The sequence below is a fragment of the Ambystoma mexicanum genome, chromosome 6p (genome assembly GCF_040938575.1).
Source record: "Ambystoma mexicanum isolate Mex_15411 chromosome 6p, UKY_AmexF1_1, whole genome shotgun sequence".
Lineage (NCBI taxonomy): Eukaryota > Metazoa > Chordata > Amphibia > Caudata > Ambystomatidae > Ambystoma > Ambystoma mexicanum.
Genome location: NC_090935.1, coordinates 766089349 through 766117269, shown reverse-complemented (window position 1 = coordinate 766117269; position 27921 = coordinate 766089349). Strand labels below are relative to the sequence as shown.

At 44.2% G+C, this 27921-nt stretch overlaps 1 protein-coding gene across 6 annotated transcripts in view; it reads left to right on the top strand.

The window, feature by feature from the left end:
- Positions 1 to 27921, top strand: part of KIAA0825 (KIAA0825 ortholog) — a 2662507-nt gene that overhangs the window by 735263 nt on the left and 1899323 nt on the right. For all 6 annotated transcript variants that reach the window (XM_069627636.1, XM_069627637.1, XM_069627638.1 and 3 more), the window contains one exon: positions 10262 to 10925. In XM_069627636.1, coding sequence (XP_069483737.1) covers positions 10262 to 10925 — 664 coding nt within the window. The remainder of the gene's footprint in view (positions 1 to 10261; positions 10926 to 27921) is intronic.

Here is a 27921-nt window from a genome sequence, read left to right as displayed (position 1 = left end):
TTTATTTTTTACTTTTTGATGAAATTAAAAAATTGCCTCAAGCACAGCTGCGCTCATTCACTCCAACAAAAAACAATTGTATCGAAGTCCAAAAGGCCTTTGCGGACAAACTTAAACTGACTCACCTGAAAATTGCTGCTGAAAGGACTCAATTCGGAATTCCGGACATACTAAAAACAGCCATAAACCAATGGGTAACAGACGAGCTAGAATTTCACTTTACTCACATCTCCCTGGATACTATGATGTCCACACTCAGGAAGATGCGTCCTACAACACGTGTGGGTGACACCATTCCTGCAAAAAGTATTCTTAACAATGTTGTTATTTAGCCCCTTCTTTACCTAGTTTGTCAATGCCACTTTCTCTCGTGAGACAGTCCCCGATAATATAAAAAATAGGGTTGTTACCACTCTAATAAATAAAACGTGGTCAAGACCCGAAGGAATATGACAATTTTTCAGACCAATAACAAATGTCCCTTTTTTTATTAAAGATAGTGGACAAAATTGCCACTGCACAATTTCAGGGACATTTGGCGAAAACTGTCTGCATCCTAGACAATCAGGCTTTAGGTTAAATCATGGAACTGAAAGTGCCCTGGTTGACCTACAGACTAATATGCTGAACATAGTGGATACAAGCAAGTCAGGACTGCTGATTTTATTGGATTTATCAGCAGCTTTTGACTTGTTGGCCACAAGAGACTTATTGCCATCCTCTCCGACTCAGGACATTGTTCAGAAGAAGCTACCTCATGGATCAAATCGTTCCTGAGGGATAGGAAAACTAAAATTAGTTGGGGGAATCTACTAAAGAAGCAGAAGTTATCACATTTGGCGTGCCCCAAGGTGCATCCATTTCACTTGCTCTCTTTAACCTTTATATCCGCTCTTTATGTGATCTACTTGAAGAGCTACGGACCCAGTTTACCAACTACTCAGACAACACTCAACTCACTATAGAGTTGAGTGTAGACTATATTAAGGATACAGAGAAAATTACAAATATCTATGGGGGAATCCAATCTTGCATGTCGACAAACTGGTTCTGCCTCAACGGCTCTAAAACCGGGCTGCTTATCTTTGGTTCACAACAGGCAAGAGCTAAATAGGGAATACAGTACGCAGGTTTCCTCATCAATGGTCATCACGTTAAAGTGTAGGATAAAGTCAAAACCTTAGGGTTTGTTTTTGACTTAACCCTCAGGGCTGATGCCCAAGTAGATAACTTGCTGAAGAGAACTCGGTACCATTTAAGGCTGCTAAGGTTAGTCGGGCCATATGTTTCTAATAAAAATTGTGAGACCCTGGTAAGAGCAATTATAATGCCCCGGATTGATTACTGTAGTGCACTGTTGAGTGGAGCTAATCAAAACTGTATTCGAAAACTCCAAGTTCTACAGAATGACGCAGTCTGAATTATAAAAAACATTTCTAAAAACGAACACATATCTGCCCATAGAAAGGAATTGCACTGGTTGCCAGTGGCAGCCCGGGGGCGTTTTAAAATTATTACAATGACCAACAAATGTTTGTATCGGTCTGCTCCGTCATACTTACGAGAATGTTTTCTCCATCATCAATCGACCCAGTCCACAAGATTGAGTAACACCATGTATCTGAATTGCCCAGGACACAAGTGTGCTAGAGGAAACAGCCGCGTCTTCCCTGTTCAAGAGGCCTTCGCATGGAACAAATTACCCCTGTCTCTGCGGAAGGAAGGAATTCTGACAACATTTCGGAAATGTCTGAAGACACTACTGTTTAACTAATTACCGCCAAACTGATCTTCCCCTCTTAGGTTGTCTCATCTTCTATATGCACCCTGATGCCTGCGGGCTACGGCGCAATATAAACATAAAGACAGCATGCCAGGATGTTGCTGTGGTCACACAGCTGGATAGTTGCCATGATCATCCGGGCTCGGCATATGGATATTTGATCACACGGATCAGACAGAAATAAGGCTGTGAGCACACATAGTTATGACAACAAGCCAGACACAGATTCTAGCAGGAGTCTCCTTTTATTGGGAGCACATCATGACATAGACAGAGACATCAGGGAGTCTACTAGGGGATGCACTGATGCAGGCGCTTGAGCGCTCGCTCCTAGTAGATCGGGTCTAAAGTGAACAGAGCCCCCAATTTCTGCCCCCCCCCGGGAGATTGGTCCAAAGATCAACAGAAAGGTTCACCCCTGCAGCGTATAAGTGGCCGAAAATTCATGAAGATTGTCTACCCAGGAGCTGAGATCCTGCTTGCTGCGGTGACCTCATGAAAACGAAAGTGCTTTAGCTGACATTCGGCTCTGCTGCAAAACTACGAAAAGCTGGCTCTGAAGTGATTAGGGACCTGCTGGGCGAGTCGGAAGGGCCGGCTGGGCCTCAGGCCCTGGAGCCAGTAGTTCCCAGGATCCCAGAAGCCAGGATCCCTACCTCCTCCCAGGGACCTTGGACATGCAGGTAAGCATCCAGTCCCCATGCCACATAATAAAAATAATAATGGATATTTAACAGAGACACATCGTGAATTACAGTTACGGACAAGTGGGAACCAGATATTGAGGAACAGATAGCATGTGTGAGACTGTGAGGTGATTTGCAGGAATATCGACCCCTTTGAAGCAGGAGGGTTTAAATTATCATACTGGTCGGCAAAGTGACTTTGGCAAAGTGACTTTGGGCAGGGCCACAGTGGGGGGGGACGATAAGTGTGACTGGATTCACCCTTGACCCCTGGGGAACACAGCAGCGTACCTTCTGTGTTATAATATCGTGGGTGAGCTGTGGGCCCCCTGTGTATGTCTGGGGGCGTGTGCCCACCTCACCGTGTTTCAGCTTGACACTGACAGCAACATAATTTGGTGAACAACAAGGTGATAAGGGGGGTTGACCCCGTGTGATGGATGCTTTGAAACTCTCTGGAATAGTGCATTGATCTTACACATGACACTAGGAGCATCCACTGCCACGGATCGTGGGACTGTAAGGGAGGCATGGTATCACAAGTATGACACAAGAGGTACAAGTTTCAAAACCTTTATTCAATTTTCGGGGTTTGGAAAAACTCCTGCTTTGCCCTATAGCTATGCTAGGAGTCGTCAAAGAAAACACAGTCCTAGTCAGTCTCTGTCAAATCAAAAATGGCCTATACTAACAAAACCTAATGCCTGCCCCATCTCTTATACAAAACGTGTGTAAAGGGGAATATGTATGCAAAGGAAAATCAGGGTTGTAGCATGAAGGATCAAAGTGACTGAGTCCCCTACCCCCCACACTTTGGACAGCACGGAGTAAGGTGGCCCTTGTAGACAGGATGACACAATCTGGCTCAGGTTCTCAAAACAAAAGGCAGTTCAAAACGTGGATCGAGGCACGACTGGCCTTTTCACTTTAAAGTCAATTATTCCAGCGTTCCAAAAGTTCTTTCACAGTTCAACCAAAAAAGTTCACGTAGGTATCCGTCCGTTGGGCTTGGACCTCACAAAGCTTTAACAACTCAGCTACATCTCCCTCAGCCGTGCTCAGACCTCTCCATCACAGCACTTGCAGGGGTTCCCTTCCGCAAGCATAATTCACATTTGTTAGGGGTTCCCTTCCCCTAACTTATCACACTAATGGCCTCCCTGAGTCCGGCTCTTACCTTTTTCTGATGGCCAAGACTTTCGAATGTGCAAGACTTTTACTATAGACCTCTGCAGGACCACTTTGACTTTCTCTTCAGCTTCAGACTTATGTTAATTGTCCCAGTGTCTCTTGGTCTTGGTAGTTCAGTACCATAAGTACAAAAATTCAAAGAAATCTTTCTCTTCAAGCATTCACCTTTTCACTTCCCCTTCCATTATGCATTTCAGAGTTCGTTCACTTTACCATTTTATAACAAAACATTTCACATTTTGCTGAGAATTTCGAGTGGGCTACTTCCTTTCGTCAGACCACTCTGCTACTCTGTATCACTGGCTTCACAGTCATCAGCCACTTAAAAGTTAATCACTGATTAGCCTTCTTTCATGTCTCATCAGCATGTGCGCAACCTTCACTTGTGAGATACACTGTTGCGGCTTTAATCTTTCCTTGACACAAACCAGCCTTTCATGTCTTTCGCTAACTCACTGGTTGTGCGCGTTCCTTTCTTGTCTTCTCAGCTTCGATTCACGAGTCAAGGTTAATACCGTAGGCTTGGCCTCACCTCCCCAACCCTATCGATCACCTGGGAGGTTTGCAGGTGTCCTTGAAAAACAATGCAGGTTTCTTCTTGTCTGCAATTTGGCTTTCTTCATGTCTCCTTCATGGCTTCCCGGAGGCAACTACCTACTGCAGTGTACTTCAGGGTTTCTCTACCCTTTGCTCTAGTCCCTTGATCGGTGGTCCTACTCCAGTAGGTTTGCCTTCACCTCGGAAGATCTGCTCCTTCTCGTGTTCCACCTTGCTCACAGTATTTATCTATGTTCCGCCTTTTATCCTTGTGGGGAGAGCTAATGGGTATCAGATGTACGTGATTAAAGTCAAGTGCCTGACTTTGCCTGACACGATTAGTGGGACATGTCCAATGAGATATGTAAGGGTTAGCCTCTTAACTCTCATTCACATTCTTCCTCGGCCCAGTGTTTGTGCAGAAAGGGGGGTAGTAGGGACATTGGAGAATCCTATAGAATAGGATTGGTCATGGGTACAGGAGAGGGGGGGAATACCGCGTCTCACCATCGGTTGCCTCACCCTCACTCAGGAAGACCCCTCACTCAGGTGATCCTCCCGCACTGGTCCACCCCCAGGGTCTGGATCAAAAGGCAATGGCTGTGCCCTGGCCACATGGAATAGATTCCCAGGAACTAGTAGGTGAGACACCCTTTGGTTTCTCAGAGTACTTATTGGTGTCTCGAATAGGGAATCCCTCCAGGGACTGATACACCCCTGCGTAAAGAACGCTACCTACTATGTAGGGTGATCCACAACACTGGATATAAACGAGATCCCGACGTTTTAATAGGTCCTCTTGGGAATGGCAGATAGAACTGAGTGGAATGGACCCAGCATGGCGAACCCCGTCCCAGAAGCCTATGTGAAGTAATAAATCCTAGAGGGATAGGTGGGTGAAGAGTTGGGTGTAAGGGAGAACCATCACGACACGGGCCGGTAATGAACACCACGTTTGCCTTTGCAACCCCCAAATCTGGCAATTGCTGACATAGGAAATCAAGGGAGTCCGTTGACCCTGAAGAGCCTTAAGGGAGTAGGAATACAAGGTTGACCCGTGACTACTGTGAGACTCGTGAGGAAGAGGCACACGTGTTCAATCCATCAAATCAATTTGAGTATTCACTGGGACGTGACCTCAAAAAGGGAGCTACTTTGGAGAATATGGTGGTGGGAAGAGAGGACCTTATGTCGATCAAAAGAGAGATTGCCTCGATACTAGAATAGTTTAGAGGGATAAGGGCTGACGTTGGAGACAAAGTTGGTAAGATCTACACCGGGCTTGAAAAGATGGATGAGAGGCTGCAGGAAGTGGAACACAACTCTTCTTTAGATGTCTTGGAAACCCAAATGGATATGCAAATGGCTGAATTGGAGAGGAGAGAGGCTGAAATTACATTGAAAATGGACGATTTCGAGAATTGAGAGAGAAGGAATAACCTAAGAGTTTTTGGGACACCAGAGAAGGCATGGGAAACGGAAAGAGACTTGAGAAAGACCATACATGAAGTGGCAAAACTCCTCTTCGAGGATAATACTATTGATGAGCCAAAAATAGATAGTCCACAGAGCCAGTGGGTCTACTAGGGATCGAAGATCGGTCCTCGCTCGCTTTCATAACTACCAAGATCACTTGAAGATTCCGGAAAAGGCGAGGAAAATGGGCCCGGTGATGCAAGGTAATGTGAAAATGAGTGTTCCAGGATTTGTCGATCCTGACTCTGGCTAAGAGACGAATGTGTTCATAGTTGGTCGGATCATGACCTGGTTTCCCTTGATGTGAGGTGGCTTGGGTTATGGCCCCGGAGCTCCAGGTGGAGATATAATTAATCCCTTTGGAAGGATTTGGTATTGAGAGGAGATGGAAAAGGAAATCGGAGCATTTTTTCTTATCAACCACACAGAGGAGGTAGAGAGAAGTATAGTGTGGGATGCGAGTAAGGCAACATGGAGGTTTACTGATTAGGGAAGGTGCCAGGAAAAGAAGGGAGAGACTTCTCATGTAGAATAAATTGTGGAAGGAGATAGGAATCCTGGAAAGACGAGCAGAGGCGTCAAATGGAAGGGTGGAGGACTGGCTAGAAGAAGCGAGGGGGGAAAAGAGAGGAATTGAGACTACTGGAGGAGGGGAGGATAATCAGCACTCTTCAGTTTTTAAAACAGAAATATTATGAGAAGTTTGATAAGGCAGATGCACTCCTCGCGGCATGACAGAGTACAGCGGACGGAGAGGGGGGTCAGGGAGGTAAAGGTTCAGGGGGACGCAACGGTAGTGACAACGGTAGTGACAACGGACGGAATTCAGAAGGACTTTGCCTCTTTCTATGAAGTCTTATATGAGGGAGGGGGTGGAAGGATGCAGAGGGTACCGAAACCTACCTCGGAGAGATTTGTTTGTCGATATTGACCAGGGAAGAAGCGGCTACTCTGGATGCTCCCATCACGGGGAAATACATTTTAAATGCTATAGGACGTTTGCAACTTGGCAAAGCCCCAGGAGAGGATGAGTTTACCTCAGGTTTCTATAAAGCATTTGGGACTGTGTTACTTCCGTTTTTGACTAAACTATTCAATGACATATTAAAGACTGCCAGAGCTCCTGAGTCGTTTATTTGTGCCCTTATCTTTGTAATACCTAAAGAAAGCAGAGACCCTCGGACCTACGGTTCATACCACCCGTTCTCGCTTCTTAATATTGATGCGAAAAATATATACAAGAGTCCTTAGCGTGAGGATGGAGGGGTCACGCTTGTTCCATACAGACCAGTGGGTTTTATGAAAGGACGTCAAGGGGCGGACACCATGAGGAAGTCTTTACACCTGATTAACTTCGGCCTTCGACAGGATTGAGTGGGACTTTCTCAAGGCAGTATTGATCAAGTATGGAATGGGGAACACATTTCTGCAGGGGATCATGGCTGTGTGCTCTTCTCCGAAAGCCTTTGTGGCTGTAAACAGGGACTTCTCTCGTTGGTTCGAAATGGGAAGGGGGACGAGACGGGGTTGCCCCCTTTCACCCATTTTATTTGCCCTATCCCTGGAGCCCCTGGCCCAGAAGTTGAGAGAGGACCATCGAGTGAAGGGGATAGTTGTAGGGGGTATAATACAAAGTAGGTTTATATGCCGATGATATGCTCCTACATGTACGGAACCCGCTGATATCAATACCAGCAGCGATTGATTTCATGGGAAAATGGCAGGATTCAGAATCAATAAAAGCAAGTCCATCCTATTCCTGCTAGATCGAACAAGGGACGATGATATAGGCCGATTCTCAGCTCTTGGGATGAAAGTCAGTCTTGGCACGCTTAGTTATCTGAGGATCAATGTCACAAGGGATTTGTTAGGATTATACAAGGCTAACTTTCCTCCCTTAATGTCAAGACTATATGAGGATTTAGAAAAGTGGAGTATACTGACCATCTCTTGGCTATGGAGACTTAACGCTCTGACGATGGTCTTCCTCCCCAAGATTATCCATTTGTTTCAGATGTTAGCCATTAGGATTCGTGATTGGTATTTCCGCAACATGAAAGGACGTCTTTTGAAGTTTTTATGGCAGGGGAAGGAGGCCTGGGTGTCTCCCAAGGTTCTTGTTCTCCCCAAAGATAGAGGGGGTGTAGGTCTGCCTGACATATATTTATACTACAGAGCCGTCCAACTGAGAATTTTAATTCCTCCCTTTGAGGGACCAAAGGAACCTACAAAAGATAGATTTAAACAATTTTCATCTTAAGCCAGATACAGTGGTGGAATGGCTATGGGCACCAAGGGGGAAGCGTCCTCAGAGGATAAGAGAACATCCCATTTTGGGAACTATTTGGAACTTTTGGTGTCAAGGCCCTGAGATGAAGGGAATAACTACGTGGCACTCTCCGCTCAGTCACCTGATGGTAACAGGCGTGAGAGATGCCATTTCAAATCCGGAAAGGTTCCAGAGTTGGTTTGTGGCAGGTTTGGAAAGAATTAGGCAACTTTTGAAAGATGGCAAATTTATCCCAATAACGGTCTTGGAAGAGGCGTGGGGAATATGTAAATTGTCTGTGTTCTCATATTTACAACTGAAGGGGGCGATTATGACTGAAGGTTGGAGGGAAAGAATACTGAGGGATCTTAACCCCTTTGAGACACTCTTAGATACTAGAATTGATATGAAGGGGTTTAGCCTTCTCACTATGCGGGGGCGTTGGTAGAGGTGTGAAGGGGGTCTACTGATAGATTGAGAAATCATTGGCAAAGAGACCTGAGCATGGAAATTGATGTTGCACTATGTTGTGGAGCCTATAATGTATTGATTGCTTGGCAATACAAGCTTCACGCGATTAAGCTCCTATACAGGTGGCAATATGACCAAGTTAGGCTTTACAAAATGTACCAGGGTGTCGGGCCATTGTGTTGGCATGAATGTGGGGCAAGGGCAGATTATTGGCATATGTGGTTGGGACTGTGCGAGTGCAGGTTTTTGGGGATGAGGTGCTCGGTTGGATTAAGGAATTAGACAGGATTTCTAGGGACAAAACTCAGACAATGGTTTAATGAGGTTTAGAGGAGATCGATGAGGACTATACCAGACTACCACATATGGTGCACTGCCTATTATTGGCAGGAAGGGCATGTCTGACGACTCATTAGAGGAGGGTGCTTCTCCCAGGTCAAAAGAAATGGCTAAATACAGTGAAGAACATATATGTGAGGGAACGATTGCAGCGATTCATGGGGGAACTGGGAATTTTGAAATAGAATGGGTGACTTCCAAAGCAGATATATGCCAGTCGATACAGGACTGCCGACAAAAGGGTTGGCCCAATTACCAAAGGCATTCCTTGAGGATGATGCGGATTCCTTTATGGTTTGCAGAAATGTAAGGTCCAAAGACTACCTTGGAGGGTCACCGGGATACTGGAGAATGTTTCGCAGACCAAGCGGGAACAGCCTTGTTATTTACATGACTTATCTGAGCTTGATAAGAGGATGTTAACATCAGGAGGGAACGGGGAGAGTTGGGATAAGGGGGTATTTTGTATGTTAGGAGTTAAATGATATTCTGTTTGTTCGAATTGTGACAAGGGGTTGGCTTTGATTTATGTTGTATTGTTTAAAATGTGATAAAATTAAAATAAAAAATAAATAAAAAAAAGGGGACATCACCACAGGAGGGGTGGGTTCTATGACTTGAAAATGTCCAGAAAGTTTACATCACCACCCAAAGTTCACCCTACGCACCTAACCCACCGGATCAGGGGTTTAATCATTAAGATGGTGAAGACCTCTGTTGTAAGTGCTACAGCAAGAGGCCTCCACACTGCAAGTACAAAGCTAATAAAAGCAAAGGGCAATCTCCTTGGAAAGCATAAAATTAAGGACAAGCCATGAACAGCTGTTCCAGGCTTTCTGTAGGCAACACAGTTGTACTTAATGCTGGGCTTGTCAGGCCACTAAATAGTACCATTCAGTTAGCCATTCAGCATATCCATAAATAATAACATGATTCAAATGCACTAATTTAATACTAGATTTCTTTTCAGATTTCTGGTCGTTATGCAAACCTCTGTGGATTTTACCAAGTCATAGTAGTGTGGTTTTGGGTGTGATATAGTTTGGCACTATTCTAACCCGAGATTTCACTGAGAGAGAATTGCATGAACTAATGAGCTTCTGATAAAATGGGACACTGTGTTCCACTGGTAATTAAAGTAAACCTTTAAACCAGACAAAGTAGTAATGTTGAAAAAAAAACACCCCAGCTAAATCTGCTAAGTATAATTCCCAAACAGGTGAAACATAATTATCTTTATTTGAGGCTTTCCAATAAGATGTCTGGGATGGAGCATAAGGCCCATGGTTGTTTTTTTGCTTCTTTATCCTGGTATTTAGAGTATCAGTAAAAAAGGATGTTGGTCTCCATTTAATTTTGATTTTATAATACATTCTTGGTTAAAACATGTTAAATTAAGATAAAATAGTTGTCCTAATTTCTTTGACTGTTGGGTGTGGAACATGTTTCTTGTATGTTATTTTAACACACGTTTTAACTATTATTTGTTGTTTTATTTTTCATCTTCAGTTGTCCCTACTGAAAAAGCAACAGGTGGAGGAGGAAGTGATACTTGATTTTCTTCAGGACCTTTCGAATCAGTGTGGGGTCTCGTTTCCATGTACTCCAAGCGGCAACTCTTTCCATTTTACATCCCGGAGCTCTCTGCACGCTATTGATGATGATTATTCTATGGACGTCAAGTCTGTATGGGATAATTTGAGGTTGCATCTTCGACGATTCTTGGTGGACAAACTACAGAGCCAGCCAGAAGTGAGCAATGTCCAGTCAAAGTTCCAACTCAGAACTAAGTGCTTGCAACATCTTTTGTTTCTTTATCCACAATCAGAAATTTTAACTAAGTACCAATCCCTACAGAAGAAGTTTGTCACAGATCTTCTCACAACCCACACTGTCCCTACATTGGATGCAATGAACTTTGAAAAGGTGATCCACGGTTACCAAAGTTCTTTCTTTGTGTTGTACTCCATGATAAAAGAAGACTTGCATCTATTGAGTGGGATGGTAGAACTCCCACTAATAATAACGTTTATAAACGAAACATTTCTGGAAACGCTGACTGAAGAGGTAACAGCGCTTCTTGGAAGACTTGGTGTTCTACACGTCAAAGAGGGCGCTCAACATGCAGCCAAGGGGATCAAAAGCAAGCACAAAGGAGCAGTCCATGCACTGGGTTAGTACTATTTATTCTATGCATGTTTCCACCACACAGTGGAGCAACATACATTTTACTTATTTAACAAATTTAAACATTATGGGCCTGATCTCTATTCACCAAGAATCATACTAATGAAAAAAGTGCAAAATGCACCTTTCACTTGTGTGATTCGAAGAAATGAACAAGTCACTGTAGTCCTATTCATCAAAGGCCATGCACCATCCCTAATGATGCAGTGACTGGCCAAGGTAAATAAATCAGTGGCTGGTGTATTTCGCCATCACAGGCTCTGTCATCAAGAAATGTAAAAAAAAGTTGTAAAAGTATTTCTTTTCCTGCTTGTATAAGGAACTCATAGTGACAACAGTAAAGGCAGACAAAAGTGATCACAGTTCAAGGGTGTTTATTGAACTTTTATAATGGGTGAGATGAACGCCTAATCTAAACCTAAATCTAAGATGGGAGCAAGCTACGACCATCAACTAATAATAAGGCAGTACTAGTGGGGTCTTTTCAAATAAAAAGGCCCTGTACTAAAAAGCCTGTTGCCAATCCTTACTAGTATGTTTACGAAAAGAGTATGGGATAATGTTCACCAGAAAAGAAAGAAGTCTTCACAAAATAAGTCAGGATGGTATGGCTGGGTCTCCCTTCCCTATGTTTTAAGCACAGGACAAGGTGAGACTTCTGAGCACAGCACACTCCTTGGCCTTGTCAGCACGAGGTTCACAGTTTCAGTTCAACTATATCAAAAACCTTCAGAGGATAAGTCTCATTCCTGCAAAAGTCTCTTGCCTTAGAAGGCATGCTGCTTGGCAATGACAAACCAAAAAGTTATCTCTGTGATCGTGCACCATGGGCGATTGCTCTTCGCCCCAGGATCTCCCTCCGCTGGGCTCGCACCCTCCTTGTAAAATGGGCCTTCCTTCGTCGGGTTCACTATGGCCTTCTTTAACACAGTTCATGTATTTCTAACACAGTTCATGTATCACTCTTTTCCATCAGAAAGCAAGTTTTTCCCTCTCCCAGCTCTCTTTTGGCATCCCTGCGTCGGGTTCACACATGACTTATTGCACAGTTCTCAATATTATCGGAAAGCGGGGTTTCTTTCTCCTAGCTTTACTCTGGCAACGGATCAGGGATTTGACAAGACCCTTGTAGGACCACTCTGACGCCTCACGCCACCCTTTTCTAGGGCCTTCTGGTTCCTGTAGTTTCAAAATAGGTCCCAGCCATTGTCTTTTGAATGAGCACCCACATGGTGCCGGACCCCACTGCATCTGGACCTCAACTGGGCTTTCTTTAAAGTTGAAATACACGCACAAGTTCTTTTTCTTTAAATTCCTTGCATTCAAATGTTGCTACTTGCAACCTTGGGCTCAACACGGTACGGTTTGCTATCAGTTTCCTCTGACTCACCGGGTGTGCTGAACACGTTGGCTTCTTTGATCTCCGCAGTCGAGGATAGTACCACGGTAGCCAGCTTGCCTCTGCGCCTGCGTTATCTGTGCTGAAGGCCCTCGTGTACCATTGTCGTCTGCTGCTTCGCACGCCAACTGTAACTCCTGGTCTTATGATTTCCCTTTCGGAGGCTTTGCAGGTCGAATTGAAAAGGGCAAGGGCATACCCCCCTTCGTTGTCCCTCTAGGTACCACCGCCTTTCTTATCTGTTTGAACTGCCGGTTTGGGGTAGCTGTCTCCTCATAGGTTCGGCCTTGCTCGAAGTGCGCTTCTGTGCTCCACCTGTTATCCCTGTGGGGAAGGTAAAGGGCTGTCAGGTGTTCGTATTTATTGTCAAGTGCCTGACTCTGCCTGACCCTTGTGTTGGGATATGTCAGGTAAAGGACTCTGGTGCTAGTCCGTTGCCTGTTACAGTGTAAGAAAGTGTTTGGTGTTTGTGTGGGAAAAGGGGGGGTGCAGCTTCTGAATATCCTACAGGTTAGGATGGGGAAAAGGTGTCGAAAGGAAGGGGATACCGCGTCTCGACCCTCAGTGTCCCACTTCCACTCCCTGAAGACTCCTCGCCCAGGTGATCCTCCCCCACTGGTCCACCCCCAGGAACTGGATCCAATAATGATTGCCGTGTCCTGCCTTACTAGCGGGTAAGACACCTTCAGGTTTCTCACACTTGTGAGGCAGAAAGGCAAGGGAAATAGCAGTTTTCCATACCACTGCTGTCCCAATTAACTAAATTCACAGACGTGTTAGAAAATATCCTTTTGTGCACTGCACACTCCCTTCTGCTGGTTGCACACAAGCACAGGGAGTCTTTTTCAATCTGAGCCTTCCATGGGTGCACTTCGTTTATGAAATGGGCTGCACATTTGAAATATTCCAGCATGATCCCCTTAATTCCTCTGGTTTGTGAAATCTTGTACGAAGGGGAATGACACCTGTTGTTGTACATCTGCCTTTTTCAGGAATTCCTAATGCTCTTTTATAATCGGTGGCACATTTTTTTGACATAAGTGAACAGGATGCACGAGGGTGTCCCTTCACTTGGCATCAAAATATTGTGTGTATTGTGTCCTTTGACTTCTCTGTAAATAAGATGACTGCATACAATGTAATTTTGTTTATACATAAAGGCAGTAGTCAAATCATTCTTCCTTGCATCTATTTCTATATACTTTATAGATTACTCTGAAGTAGTTCCAGTGCAAATAAACATGTTTGGTCATAGTGCTTTTATGCAAGGAATATTTGTGAGCAATACCAATATTACAGACTGAGCATTACACTCATTGGCACACACAAAGTATTACTATGAATGAACAATCAATGTTACACCTTAAATGGTAAAACCACCAAATTCCGATTTTCTGCTTAGTAAGTACTTAGCTAGTTTTGAGAAAAATAGGGAAATGTAATAAATAGTCCAGGGACATGGAAACACAGACAATTATTGCTTGGCTTGATACATCTTCTATGTAGGAAGATATCTTCTTCTATTGGCTTTCCAGCATTTCTTTATTTTCAAACTGCTGCATGCTCCAATAAGGCAATGAGAAAAGGCAAGATGTTAGCCAAAGGCAATTCGTACAAGCAAAAAGAGAATGGATTGGAGTGAATAGAAATTGGTTTGTTATAGATTATGGGATTTAAATGGTTAGCAACACTACTAAATGCTTCAACAGATTTAAACTGGGAGGTGAAAGTTTAAATTTAAGAAATGCTCTGTGGTATATGGAGGGAAAATCGGAGAAACAATCAGACAAGTGCATGTTGTCAATCTTCTGACATCAATTCAAGAACTACCCCTAATGCTAGACGTTTGGGAGTTTCAAGAGAGCATCTTTGAAAACTCCCTCCCTCTCTCTCTCAAATAAAAAGCTGCAAATATTGGGGACTCCAGCACCGCGTTTGAAATGGAATAAAGAATACAATCCTAAAATAGATCAGATAATCAGAAAATCTGGGTGAACAGCCATCTAGCAGTTCTTGTGAAAATCCCTTTGAAACGGCAAGTTGTAGAAACTAGCTCTGCTTTCTTGCTCAAATGGGAAGCTGTCCCATTTGGACAGTTTGCCTCTTAAAGGAAGTATGAAGTCATGGAAGATCTTGGTTTACAGCTAAGTAATTTAGTTACTCTGGCATCCTGCTCTCCATCCTTCACAACTTTTTGGGTAAGCCTGCGCTGCAGGCTGGATGGGTAAAAATTATTTTCCAAAGGAATGCTGTCTCTTTAAGAAATGTACAACTGAGTTGGTGCATGGGAACATCCCCCTCCTGCCAGATCCACATGTTTTCCATCATGAAGGTTGTAGCACAGACTTTGCTGAGAGAGGGTGGCTCGGAGGGCATAGGAAACAAACTACAATCGATACGACTACCACGTGAACAAACAGCTGGTCAACGCATAACTTATCAAAATAAACACAAGGAAGAAAACACCTTCAGGTCTGTTCAGTAAATAACACAACAAACTACCCAAAAAATTGAATAACACCAAACAGGACCATCTCTCCCAAGCTAGCACTTTCTTCACCCCTCCAGACCCACTGAATGCAAGACTCTTATGTGAGACAAAAACACAGCCAGAACCTAATTTACAAGACAACCTAAAATACACAAACATAAACCAATCCAGCTGATCTATACAAATAACCTAACCAACTAACAATCTCACCTCTCATGCACTTGACTCAACGAGCGCTCACCTATTCGCTGGCTCAATACACACCTACAACAAATAACCGGCTCACCACAACACACTCAAAATACTGCACCTCTCAAACGAACCACTAAAACACACCCAGAACCCCCTTCCACTCAGGCCAACCATCTTGAAATCTAGACCTTAGTAGAAGGCACAAATCACATAGAGAACTCACACGCATAGATATCAGTTCTTCCAATACCAACAGCTGAGCAGAATGCCGATGGAGACCATGAAAATGGCATTGGTGCGTGGTACAAATTCAAATAACTTTAACATAGCATTGTGAAGGAGTTAGAGGAAGGATGAAGAGTACCAGAATCACCATGAGGATAATTTGTATTACCCCTGTGACAAGTTCTCTCTCCTCTTATGGTTGGGAATCTGAATGTAGAGATTCAAATTTTTGGGTGGATGAGACTCCATATGGCCAACCAGGGTTCAAGCAAAGTGTTTGCGCAAGACTTCCTGCCCAAAGATAACTTTTCTCAATGATGCATCAAGGGCATAATGATTATCAAAAGCATGAGAAGTGGTATCAGAACAATGCCAACCATGCTGCCATAGCTATGGCGGAATGTGCATGAATCCACTGAGGAGCTCTTGAGATTTAAAATGTCTAAAGACTTGGAAATGCAAGAAACTATCAGTAGTCAGGAAAGATTTTACAGATTTAAATTTCTTTAGAAAGTCTACTGTAGGTTATAAAAACACAGTCAGGCTTCCTAAAGGGTGTGTGTCTCCAATTAAAACCTTAGAACTCTTGAGGCATCTAGATTATAAAAGGGCTCCTCTGATGAAGGATGAAACTAAACCTCCCTATGGTTACTTTATCTTTATGGAAGATTATACAAGGGTCTTCCAGAGAAGGAACCTGCATTTCTCCTATCAGAAGAGTGTTCTTCCAGATCAAGAACTCAAAATCATAGCAAGACATAGACGCCAAAGGCATATGCATGGTGGCCACTATGTGTAGCATTAAGATCCTATTTAGGGACTGAATCCGTAAAAAGGATATACATTGTCACCCATTGAAATCTCTTGTGCCCGTTTTCTTTTTCAATTAAATTACCTTAGAGCATTGAGTTATACTGAAATTGCAGAAAGGCAGCGTTTACGCAATTGGACAGGAAATAGAACAAATGAGACACTTGTCTAAGGTATCCTTGAGCTGATGTTGGTTCTTTTCAAAAGTGTACTGACGAAACCGCAGCAATTTTCTTGTGTAGTTTTTTCTGGTAGTCATTTCTTGCTGCACACATAATGGAGATGTTTTCATCTGTAATTCCCAGATGTCATGAGCTAGCTTCTTAGGAACCAGACACTTAAGTTTAGCAGTGAATGGATGTGTGAAGCACTGCACCCCCTGCTGGACTAGAAGCTGATGAGAATTCAAGAAGAGCTGAAATATGCCTTTTCGTTAGGTGAAATGGCTCTGAGAACTATAACTGTTGCATATAAAAGGGAGCAACAATGATCATTCTGAAATCTCCTGAAACTTGCCAAGGTCTGAGAAAGAGGAAAGGGGTGAAGGGCATACAGGATCTTTCCTGATGAATGCAGACTGAAAGTGTCTCCTATGGAATAGTTCTAATTCCTAGGCAGGAGGCAAAGTCCCAAAACAGATGGTTGCTCTGTCTGGAAAATACATCTATTTGGGGAAACCCCCATAGCTGAGAAATGGGAAGAATCCTGCTTATTTTCATTTGTCATTCATAGGGTGCACAAATGATCCTGCTGAAGGCATGCCCTTTATAGTCTTCCCTCTCTAAAGGAGATGCTACAGGTAAAATGTGGCAGGCCAAGAATCAAGTGAAATGCAATTTTGTTACTTCTTGTTCAAATGAAACATAGAGGTTATGTTGATGGTGTAAATGTGAACTATGTTTCCATGGATGAGGGAAAAGAAAGCTTTCCGATGAAGGAAAATAACTTTTAGCGCTAGATGATTTATGTGCAATAGTCCGCCCTGAGGGTCTGAGGGCCATGCATCTGATGGTCCTGACAACCCCCCCCCCCAACTGAACTGGGTTGAGTAAGCGGGCACTATAATAAGAGGTAACCAAGGGGCACCCTTGATCAAATTTCTCTCTTGAGTCTACTGGTGAAGAGATTTCTGAGTTTCCACTGTGGTAAGACATAATCAGAAGTTGGACAAGGAAGCCTGTTACTCACAAACCATTATTTTCTCGTTAAGGCAAGAAGACCTACTCAATCCCTAAACTAGCGTGACTAATCTCTACTCTACTTAAAGAAAGTCAAAAGAGGTGCTCGGCAGGATGTTAATGTCCAAATTAATGCAGTCCTCTGTCCCGAATCCTATGCTCTTTCCCTATCCCTTAATAGTGTCCAAATGAATGCAGTCCTTTGTCCCGAATCCTATTCTTTCCCTATCCCTTAATAAAAGAAAACATAAAGTAACCAAGACATATTTTTGGCGATCGCCTGAACAGAAGCTGGCTATAGGCTTCTGACCCCCACCCTTTAGGCCCTGGCCTATGTGAATAGTCCTTAAGAAGCTCAGTTTTGGAAAAAAGTACTCAAACTTCCTAACTCAACACCAACCGCTCTCTTGCGATTTGAATTGGGCATCTTATCGATTCATATTCAAGTCTCTTGGAAGAGATGCTGTCTCTTTCGAAAATGTTTATTGGACCTTGACACGAATAATTTGCTCTCAATACTGGCCAATTATCTACTGCTGTCCACACACTCATTCCCATCTAGTTGGAGAGACAGTGTACTTTCTGACTTGTCTGAAGCAAATGTTTTGTTGGATCTTTTGCTTAATAATCCAACGAGAGCTAAACTTAAGTTATACCAACTGGATTGGCATCACACCCAACAGAAATGCTTATTGCCAAAGGATTTTGATAGACCTTCTTTTGGTCATAAAACATTTTGTTAATCAGCTGACCTATCTATTGAAGTGTCCCTCAAATGCACTTAGAAGTCAAATTCTAAGATTTCGTATGAATTTATGGCCAACCAATCAAATCTTATTGAGAAGGGGACTAATCCATTGTGATGCATCGTATTGTCGATTCTGTAAAATTGCGGGAATGGAAGAGACATTAAAACATCTACTAATTGTGTGTGTTGCGTTGAGGAAGCAAAGGATAACTGTTTTACACAAGTTAACTCACACATTACTTGACGCGCTCAGATGATGAATTGTGGAATGAACTATTTGCTACTTCTAAAATTTCCATAAGAATAGCCACAATGTAATTTTTAAGCTCAGTATTGTCCATAGATTGATTTTGTATTAATCGACCTGATTACACTGTATTTAAAAATAACACGTAGTCACTTAAGATTATTTTACTTTGGACTGCTAGATTTTATCTGTTTAGGTATTAGTTTATATGTGGCTAATGCTCGGAATTATGTTTGACAAGCTACTTTTATGTTGATTTTATATTTTCATGGTGTTTCTTTTTGTCTCTTTATGATGTGTTATGATATGATTTGTAATTTAAAGTGTTATATAGAAATGTGTTTTGAAAGGTTAATTTAATTTAGCCAACCAAAATAAATAATAAAAAAAAAATAGTCCTCAAGCTTGCAGTTTTTGTACTGCTGAAATGCCATCCAGGATCCAACCAGCTCTCTGTCTCTCTGTGTCTTTCTTGTCTTTCTCCCCACTCTGGGGCACCTCTCCTTTTACTCCCACAGCCAGGGATTTCTTCCTCCTTTCCCCACTCTTGGGCTCTGTTCTTTCTCTCCTCCGCAGTCTGGGGTCTTTTGGTAGTATCTCCACTCAGGGGATTCTCACGCCCTCTTGCCATCCTGGGGCAGCTCGGGGTTCTTCTCCCTTTCTCACTTCCTCTTCCCACTTTGGGAATTCTCTGTATTCTCCCCTTTCTGGTGCTTTTATCATAATTCTTTCTTTCCCCCACTCCACGTTTCTCTGTATTCTCCCCTGTCCAGGGCATTTCTCTTGCTTCCTGCCCACTCTGGGGCTTCTCGGCATTCCTCCTCTCTGTGGTGTTTATCTCACTTCCTCCACACTCTGGAGCTTTTCTTAGTCTGTCTCCACCCTCTGGGGCCTCCTGGGTCTTCCCACCCCTCGGGGCTTCTCTGTCCCTTTCTTGTGTTGTCGCCTGCCTCCTGTGCTCCTGGAGAGCGCATCTGGGCTTTTCCAACGATGGTCCCAAGGAGGGCAGTGCAGTCCTCACAGGCTGCCTCCTTCCACGGACTAGTTGGGGGGGAGGGGAGGGTTCATCTACTTGACCCCACTTTGACCAAAGTCTTCCTTCCACTTCTGCTTATTTGCTGCAGAGCTTGGATTGCGGCTGCTCTAGGGCTCTACCTCTATCCCACCAGATTTGTTTATTATTTATAATGCGCGTCATACCGGGGGTAACAGGGCGCAGCGGTTACAAGTATATGCGAAGCTTGGTTGCACAGAATTATACACAGAATTATACACAGAATTATACAGGATGCATACAGGTAAAAATTATATGCAGAGAAGGCATATTTACAAACATGGCGTACAGTAGGAGAATATATAGACGCAGGGAGGTATATACACAGTAGAGTCTGGAGGAGGGCTAATTGCAAGCTGTAGTAGTCATAACAATGAGCAAAAAGTTAGGAGTGCTGGTTGTTGGATTTTAGCCATATAATGGTGTTGGCTCTAAACTTGTGGTAAGTTTGGTCTGTTCTTAGGCTAGGGGACAATGAGTTGCATAATTTGGACACTTTCACCGGGAAGCTGTTACCTCCAATAGTAGACGATCTTTATTGGCAAGTCTTACTGGTCTTGTAGATGTCTGCTTGTGAAATCTCTCAGCCAGGTAGATGGGTGCGGCATTGTTAATGGATTTGTATGTCAGCGAGAGAGTTTTTAGGAGGACTTTGTCATAGGTTGAGAGCCAATTATTCTGTCGGCTACTCTCAGAAATATGGTCTCTTCTAGAAATGCCTAGGGCCGCTCGAAGGGCATTGTTCTGTAGAATTTGCATTCTTTTAATAGTGGCTTTGGGTGATCCTAGGTAAAGGGCATTACAGTAGTCTAGGTGTGAGAGGATGAGGGCTCTGGCTAGAGTAATGCAACTGCTTTTAGAGAGGAATGGCTTGCCATTGCGTATCAGTTTGCACGTGTGGGCAGTAGAAGATGCTAGGGAGTTGACCTGTTTAGTGAATGAGAGGTGAGAGTCAATGTAGAAACCAGATGTTTTTACCTTGTGTTGTACTTTTATAATATTGCCATCAATTGTGAAAATTGAATATTTAGGATCTAGTTTTTTTAAGTTGGGCTGGGTGTCCAGGATGACGAGTTCAGTTTTATCATCATTCAGGCATAGACCGTGTGTGGGCATCCATGCCTGGATGATAATATACATACACTCTGTTCACCAGGGCCAAATCCTCTTCATAATCCCCAGAAAGCATGAGGGGGATCTGGGTATCATCTACATAGTTAGTGTAGGTGATACCGAGATGATCCAAATAATCGAAGAGGGGCTTAGTGAAAATGTTGTAGAGTGTAGACGAGACATATGATCCCTGGGGCACACGGCAGGTAATGGGTATGTAGCACCAACGGCGCGAAGACCCTCATTGTTCTACCATTTAAGAAGGATCTAATCCAGGTAACTGCTTCATCAGAGAAGTGTGCTGCTGTATTTAGATGGTTACAGAGGATAGTATGTCGACTAGATCGAAGGCAGCTGAGAGATCTAGGAGGAGGAGTAGTGCTGATTTCCCACTGTCTTTAAGCTCGTCGATTTGGGTCTTCAGATCGATGAGGGCAGTTTCAGTGCCATGCTGGGGACGGAAGCCTGATTGTCTAGCTCCTAACAGATGTTGTTGTTCTAGGTGTTTTTGAATTGGAGTATATGCTACCTTATCCAGGATTTTTAGTAGGAAGGTCTATAGTTAGTGGGTGTAGATGGGTCGAGCGTAGGTTTTTTTTAAGAGTGCGAGTACCCATGATTGTATGAGGTTAGTGGGAATAATGCCCGTAGTGAAGGACGCATTAATGAGTTTGGTGATGAATGGAGATAAATCACAGGCAGCATCCTTGATGAGCTGTGCAGGCATAGGTCTGCCTGACAGTTTGATGGTTTAAGGGACAGAATAATTCTTTCTACTTCAAGGATGGAGACCTTGGTGAAGTTGAATCGCATGGATTCGTCTCTGCTCGCCTTATCAGTAGCCAAGTCTTTTACATGAAATTTTATTTTGTAGAGTGGCTATTTTATTGGCTAGGGAGAATTGGATATCTTCACACCATTTTTTATCTTTCGTGCAAGTGTCAGGTGGTGCTATTGGAGTCTCTATTTCTTTAAGAATGGTGAACAGTTCCTTTGTGTTAGATTTGGCATTGGATATACGTGTGTCAAAGGATGTTAGTTTTGGTAGGCATATTTCTTTTTTGTAGAGGGATGACAGTTTAGTAAGTTTGAGTTTATTGGCTTCAGAGGGATGTTTTATCCATGTAGCCTCGCAGTTTCTTTTTTGTTGTCTTAAATTTTTAAAGAAGGGTGTAAACCAATTATTCAGATGAGTTTTCTGCTTACTTGGTCTAAGCTTCACGAGGGCAATCTGATCCAAGGAAGTGGTCATGATTTTATTATATTCTTCAACCAATCTCTCAGGGTCAGTGTTGTCATGGAAGGAATTGAGAGTGGTGAGTAGTAATGGGATGAGCCTTTCCACGGTGATGCTCTTTTTATTTCTGGTTAGTTTAGGTGGGGCCCTGAGGGCCGTCGTCGGTGGTTTATTGGTGGAGAGCAGGAAGGACACAAGGTGATGGTCCATCCAGGGTAGGGGGGAGATAGATATGATGTTGGCCTGGCAGTTATGGTCTGCCACCCAGTCAACAATTCTGCCTTTCCCATGGGTGGCAGTGTTGCTTCTTTGGGTAAATTCAAGTTCTGATAAGGTGTTTGCTGTAGTTGTGGCAAGCTGGTCTGATTCGTCATTGAAGCCCATATTCAGATCTCCAAGAAGAAGTACTTGTGAGGAGCTTTTAAGGTTATTAGTTAGGATAGAGTTAATGTCATCTACAAAGGCTCCAGGAGGGCCTGGCGGGCGGTATATCAAATGGATGTTTAGGGTTTGGGCATTGGTTAGAGGAACTTTTACTGAAAGTGATTCGCACGACTGGAGGTCGGTCTGGGTAGCAAGGCTCATGTCGAGACCGCGTTTGTAGATGAAAGCGATACCTCCTCCTCTGGCATTAAGTCTGTTGTGTCTCAAGATGGAAAACCCATCGTGGACTGCTAGCATAATCATAGGGCCTGCAGCAGGATGTAGCCATGTTCGGTAATGGCAAGAAAGTCTAGATCCTCTTTCAGGATCAGATGGGCTACTTCTGTAGCATGTGCTACCAGCGATCTGGAGTTTATTAAGGCGCCTTTTATCTGGGGACTCGTAGAGGTAGGTATGGTAGGCAGGTGGGGGGCAAGTGGGTTTTTAGGTTTGCTGTACTTAGTTAACCTTTTTTTAGTAGGCTTGGAACTGCAGTGGGGGACGGAGGGCATGCTAGGGGTCCTAGAGTTAGAGGATATGTTTAGTGACCTATTGAAAGGCTCGTATATTTTGCCTAGTCTAGCTCTAATGCGTAGGTTTCTGTCCGTGGTTGGGCATGGCTTGCATGGGCGATAATTTAAGGCATCTGCCATGTCACGGGGCGACACGGTAGACAGATTGGATGAGGTGGTAGATGTCTTGGATGGCAGAGTTCTGTTGGCAGGAGTGGTAAGTGCCATGATGTAGAACGGGGTGCTCAGAGCAAGGATTAAAGTGTAGAGAGTCTGGTTGGTAGCTAATGGGGGCATGCTGATGCTAATGCAGTAAAGGATTGGTAGTTTGCCTAAGGCTAGATACCATGGAGGTATGTTGGACAGCAAAGGCGTAATAGGCTGTCTATATGTTCAGAATCAAAGGCTCTCCTAGATTCAGCGTAGGATATACCGGCTACATGTTACTAGGCAGACTGGGATGTAATCTGCAAATAGGGATATACAGTTCGGTGGCAATAGTTCACCTAGATTCAGAATTAACTATGTGTACTAATGTGTGGTGAGCTGATGCTATGTGCATAAACAGTGTCCGTGGTTCACTGGATCAAATCACTGTCAATATTGCATTAATATGCATAATTTAATTGTAGGCTAACATGCAGTGTACATGTGGGAGTATGCAGATTCAGTGGCAGTAGTTCACATAAAGGCAATTCAGTATCAGAAGGGTTCACCTAGGGTCCTAGAGTCGGTTCACTAGAATGGAACACCTAGATTTGAAATTTGCAATTCAGGCAAAAAAGGCAGTGTATATACGGCAGTATGCTATACAGACAATCAATGGAGCACATAGATACGAAATATATAGTGCAGACTTAGAAAGCAATGTAAATGGGGCAGCATGCAATGTGCACAGTCAATGGAACACGTAGATGTGGGGTTTATAGTGCAGGCTATGGAGCAATGTAGATACAGCATTAAGCAGAATTAAAGAAGCACCTAGGACCAAGATATACAGTGCAGGCTTGGAGAGCAACGTAAATAGGGCAATATACAGTGTGCATAGTCAATGGAGCACCTAGACTCCAGCATGCGGGAGTATGCAAATTCAGTGGCAATAGTTCACATGAAGACAATTCAATATCCGAGGGTTCACCTAGGGTCCTAAAGCCAATTCACTAGAATGGAATACCTAGATTCGAAATTTGCAGTTCAGGCTAAAAGGCAGTGTGTATACGGCAGTATGCTATACACACAATCAATGGAGCACATAGATACGAAATATATAGTGCAGGCTTATCGGGCAATGTAAATGGTGCAGCATGCAGTGTGCACATTCAATGGAACACCTAGATTTGGGGTTTACAGTGCAGGCTATAGAGCAATGTAGATACAGCAGTAAGCATTAAGCAGAATTAAAGAAGCACCTAGGATCAAAATATACAGTGCAGGCTTGGAAAGCGACATAAATAGGGCAGTATACAAGGTGCACAATCCGTGGGACACCTAAGCACATGAATATGCAATGCAGGCTAGAGAGCAATGAGTATACGGTGGTGAGCAGGTTTGATGGCAAAATATAAGATTGGATTTGGGAAGTCAGAATTGCAGTATAGACAGAGGTACAGAGTGACAACGGGCATATGCTCATTTAGGCGGTTAGAGGTTCGTTTAGTTTCAGGAGTCGCTGTCTCTGCTGGGTATCAAGTTTGCAGGTACCATTTTACCTGGAGCGGAATGCGAGGCTGTGCGTGGCGGTTGTTAGTACACACACGGGAAGGAGGGCGTATCTGAGATAAAGTTAGCGCGGGAAATGTGTGCGGTAGTCTTATGTACACTATGTCATACTTGGTGAATGAGTCCGACAATGGATCCGCAGCTGCCAAAGAGAGGCAGGGTTTCTGGACGACGGCCGGAAAGGCAAGGACAGGCTGGCACAGGAAGAAGGCCTTTGTGCAGGCCTTGGTGCTGAGGCTGGCTACGCCTCCCCGGCTTAGGATAGGCTAGTAATATGGGCAGGTGAGCCGCCTGGGGTGGCTGTTGCGCGAGTCGGTCAGCTGTTAAAGTCGGACGGCCATCTTGGAATGGCGTCCGCGGTGCAGCAAGGTATCCAGCTGATTCAAAAGGCAACAATAATGCTGGATGGCAGATGTTGTGGGGCACAAAGCAAATACTTGCTGAAAGTTGGGCAAAGCGCATTAAACTGGCACTTTTGTGAAGATTTACGGCGAGATCATGGCGAGTGAGGATGAGCCCACAGGCTTACCTCTCAGTATGGGGAGAAGCTACTGCTTCTCATCCGTGCAGCGGTGCACTGCTTCAGCAGTGTTTAGGGGCTCCTGCTCCATCTGTGCTTGTCCCGTGTTCGTTCTGCCAGCCGTGCAGCAGGGCTCTGTCTGCTTTCCTGTGGGGCCTCCTCTTCACACTTAACTAGTGTGGATTGCTGAATGCAACGCCACATCTGGCATTCTCTCTCACCAGGCGCCTCCCTTCCCAATATGTGCTACAATGCCCTTAAAATTTGTGGGCTGCGCGGATACATTTCTCTGATTGGTGTTTGTTTTGACATGCCTCCAGGAGGCTGGTCTGTCCATCCTTCTGGTGTTTTCCACCTTTCTGATTGATGGAAAACCCAAAGTCATATAGAGTTTTACGAGCCACAGACTTGACAGGCTCTCCTTTGGAAAGGAGGCTGTGATTACTAATAATCCAGATGGGGATAGCTGTGCATTTTCTGTATACAAAGATGGGCTGCCACTACAAAGAGCAAATGTATGAATACTCTGGGGCTGTGTAGAGTCCAAGAGGAGGGCATCAAGCATCTGTTTCAAATTTTTCAATCAATCAAATATTATATGTAAAAACAATCAATCAACAAGAACAAGTTCATTCAAATATGTTGCCGTTGTTACACGTATCATCGTAATGTCAGAGAATTAACCATTGACTAAAATGTGCGGCATCATCTATCAACCAGAGGCCTAGCCAGGATTGTCCAACAAGTGGGGGCTGAAGCCAATGTAGTTGGGCCCACCACAGTTACATTAACATCTGTAAATGTCCACACAGTGCTGCCGAGTGGGCATTTACAGATTTTAGGTGGCCCACATGGAATCATGGTCCCAACTATGTTCTTTATCTGTGGCAATAATTTCCTTCCAGAAAGTTTAAATAGTAGGACAGCCCCACCACAAATGAATGAAGGTGTGAGTCCGACTACACCCTCTCCAACAGAGCTCAGAATTTTGCAGAGATCTTATGATGTGCCAACGGAAGCAGATTTCTAGACACATTCTTTGAACGTGACGTATGTCAAGCTTCTTTTCGCCTGCTCTCATATGTGTGATCAGGATTCCACTAAAATGCTTGTTTCTAAATCTCTTTCCCACACAGCGATGTATGGAAGCAACTTGTCTGGTTCTGCTTTTTCCAACAGACGATAACATTTTGAAACAATCCTGTCAGAGGAATCTTCAACTAGTAAAGTCTCGACCACTTTCGGGGGATGACACCTGCCTCCCGTACCTCACTGCTCATCAGCCAGTGGCGTAGCTGGGCATAATGGAACCTTTCAGTTTCTGAAAGATTACATTTCCCTTTACATTGAATAAACGTCACTGGGTGTTTCCTTGGTATAGTTGCCCCAGCCTAAGCGGGCTACCAACCTCACAGTTGTGGAATCTTGCTACCTCTTGTTCTGGTGTAAATTCTGGGTTGTGTGTGATGCAAGTCCTATCCCCAGTAGCCTATAGGCCCTTTCCCAGTAGGTTAGTGTGCATCTACTGGTTAATAGGAGGGACCCTTGTTGGACCTGTGATCTTCTGTGGAAAGACCGGGAAGATGAGAAAGGGGGATCTGTGAGGAGTCAGAAATGAAAGTCCGACACAAAAATGCCATGTTTTTGATTAAAGACTTTCATTAACATAAAACGGGTTGGGAAAATGCCTCTTTGACCCTGCACTAAGAGGAATTTCCGCCCCAAAAATTAAGGATCTGTCTGTGTCAGGATGTCAAAAATCAAAACTATCCTTGTTTCCAAACGTTCTATCCTGACCTTCACACTACAAACCAAATTATAAGGTGAAAAGGGAAATGTCTTTAATCTGGTGATTGCAAAAACAGAACGACTCCAACATAAAAGTTCTCCAAGGTAAAAGAACCTTGGTTCCAGAGGGTGATTCCCTTCCCCTAGATTCTTCAACACTATGCCAACAACTCTTGGCCTAACAGTTGTTTGTGTCTTTCTTGCGACACAACAATCCTGTTAGTTACAAAGCTCTTTAGTCTTTCCTCCTTTCAAAAGTTCCTTCTTTTTCTTAACAAACAGTCCTTTCGAATGGATTGTGTCCTCCAACGTATTCCACATCTTTGACATGTAATGTCCACAGCTGCGCACTTCGGCAACTTTTTCGGCAGAGGGCGTCCTGTGTCGATGGCGTCGGGTCCATATCCCTCCAAGTCCTCCGTCAAGGGCGACGTCACAGGATGTTATAAATAAGACGCATAGCGCCCGTAGCCTCAGTTCTGTTTTTTCCGCGAACGTGTTAACTTTGTGAGACTCAGCACGCCTCGTGTGTTAATCATTGCAATGTCTTTCTCTTCGACCCCTCCGACTCCATGGTCTGGCTTCAAGACCTGTTGCGACTGCAAAGCGAAAATGTCGCTCACCGACCCCCACTGCCTTTTTTTGTGGTGCCTGGGGGAGTCGCACACCACCGATGACTGCTCAAAATGCCAGTCGCTGACTGCCAAGGCCTTGCGGGAGAGGAAGGGGCAGCTCCAGGTAGGTAGGGGCTCTAAGCCTGTTAAGTCCCAGATTTCCAAGTCCAAGGGGGTTTCCACAGACGACTCGAGGGGCGACTTTCCGCGTCATAAGGAATCACGGGGATCTCGGTCCTGGAGTGGTTCCCGCCACTCGTCTTCTTCGTCCCGGTACTCTAGGAAGCGCTGTCACCGGTCGCCTTCCCCGTCCTCCTCAGAGGATGGTGCCTCGAGGAAGGTTACGTGCTCAACAAAGTCCTAGACTCCGGAGGAATGGGCGGCGTTTAAACAATCCATGTTGGCAATTTTTCAATCGTAGGGCACTGGTCCGGTCGCGCCTTCTGACGAAGCCGCCCATGATCGGTTGCGTACCGTGGCTCGCATGTCTTCGGGCTTGGGTTCATGGCGCGACTCACATCTGGATCCTTCGAGGTCCCATACAGACAAGGAATCGTCAAGTCGCAAGAGACGTGTCTCTAGGTCTCGGTTCTCGTCCCCAGCGAGACTGCAGCTACCTACGGAGGGTTCGATGCCGTGTCCGTCCAACTCCGACGTCTACGCTTTACCATCGTACCAGACCACAGCGCCGTTGGCCCCTGTGTCACGATGT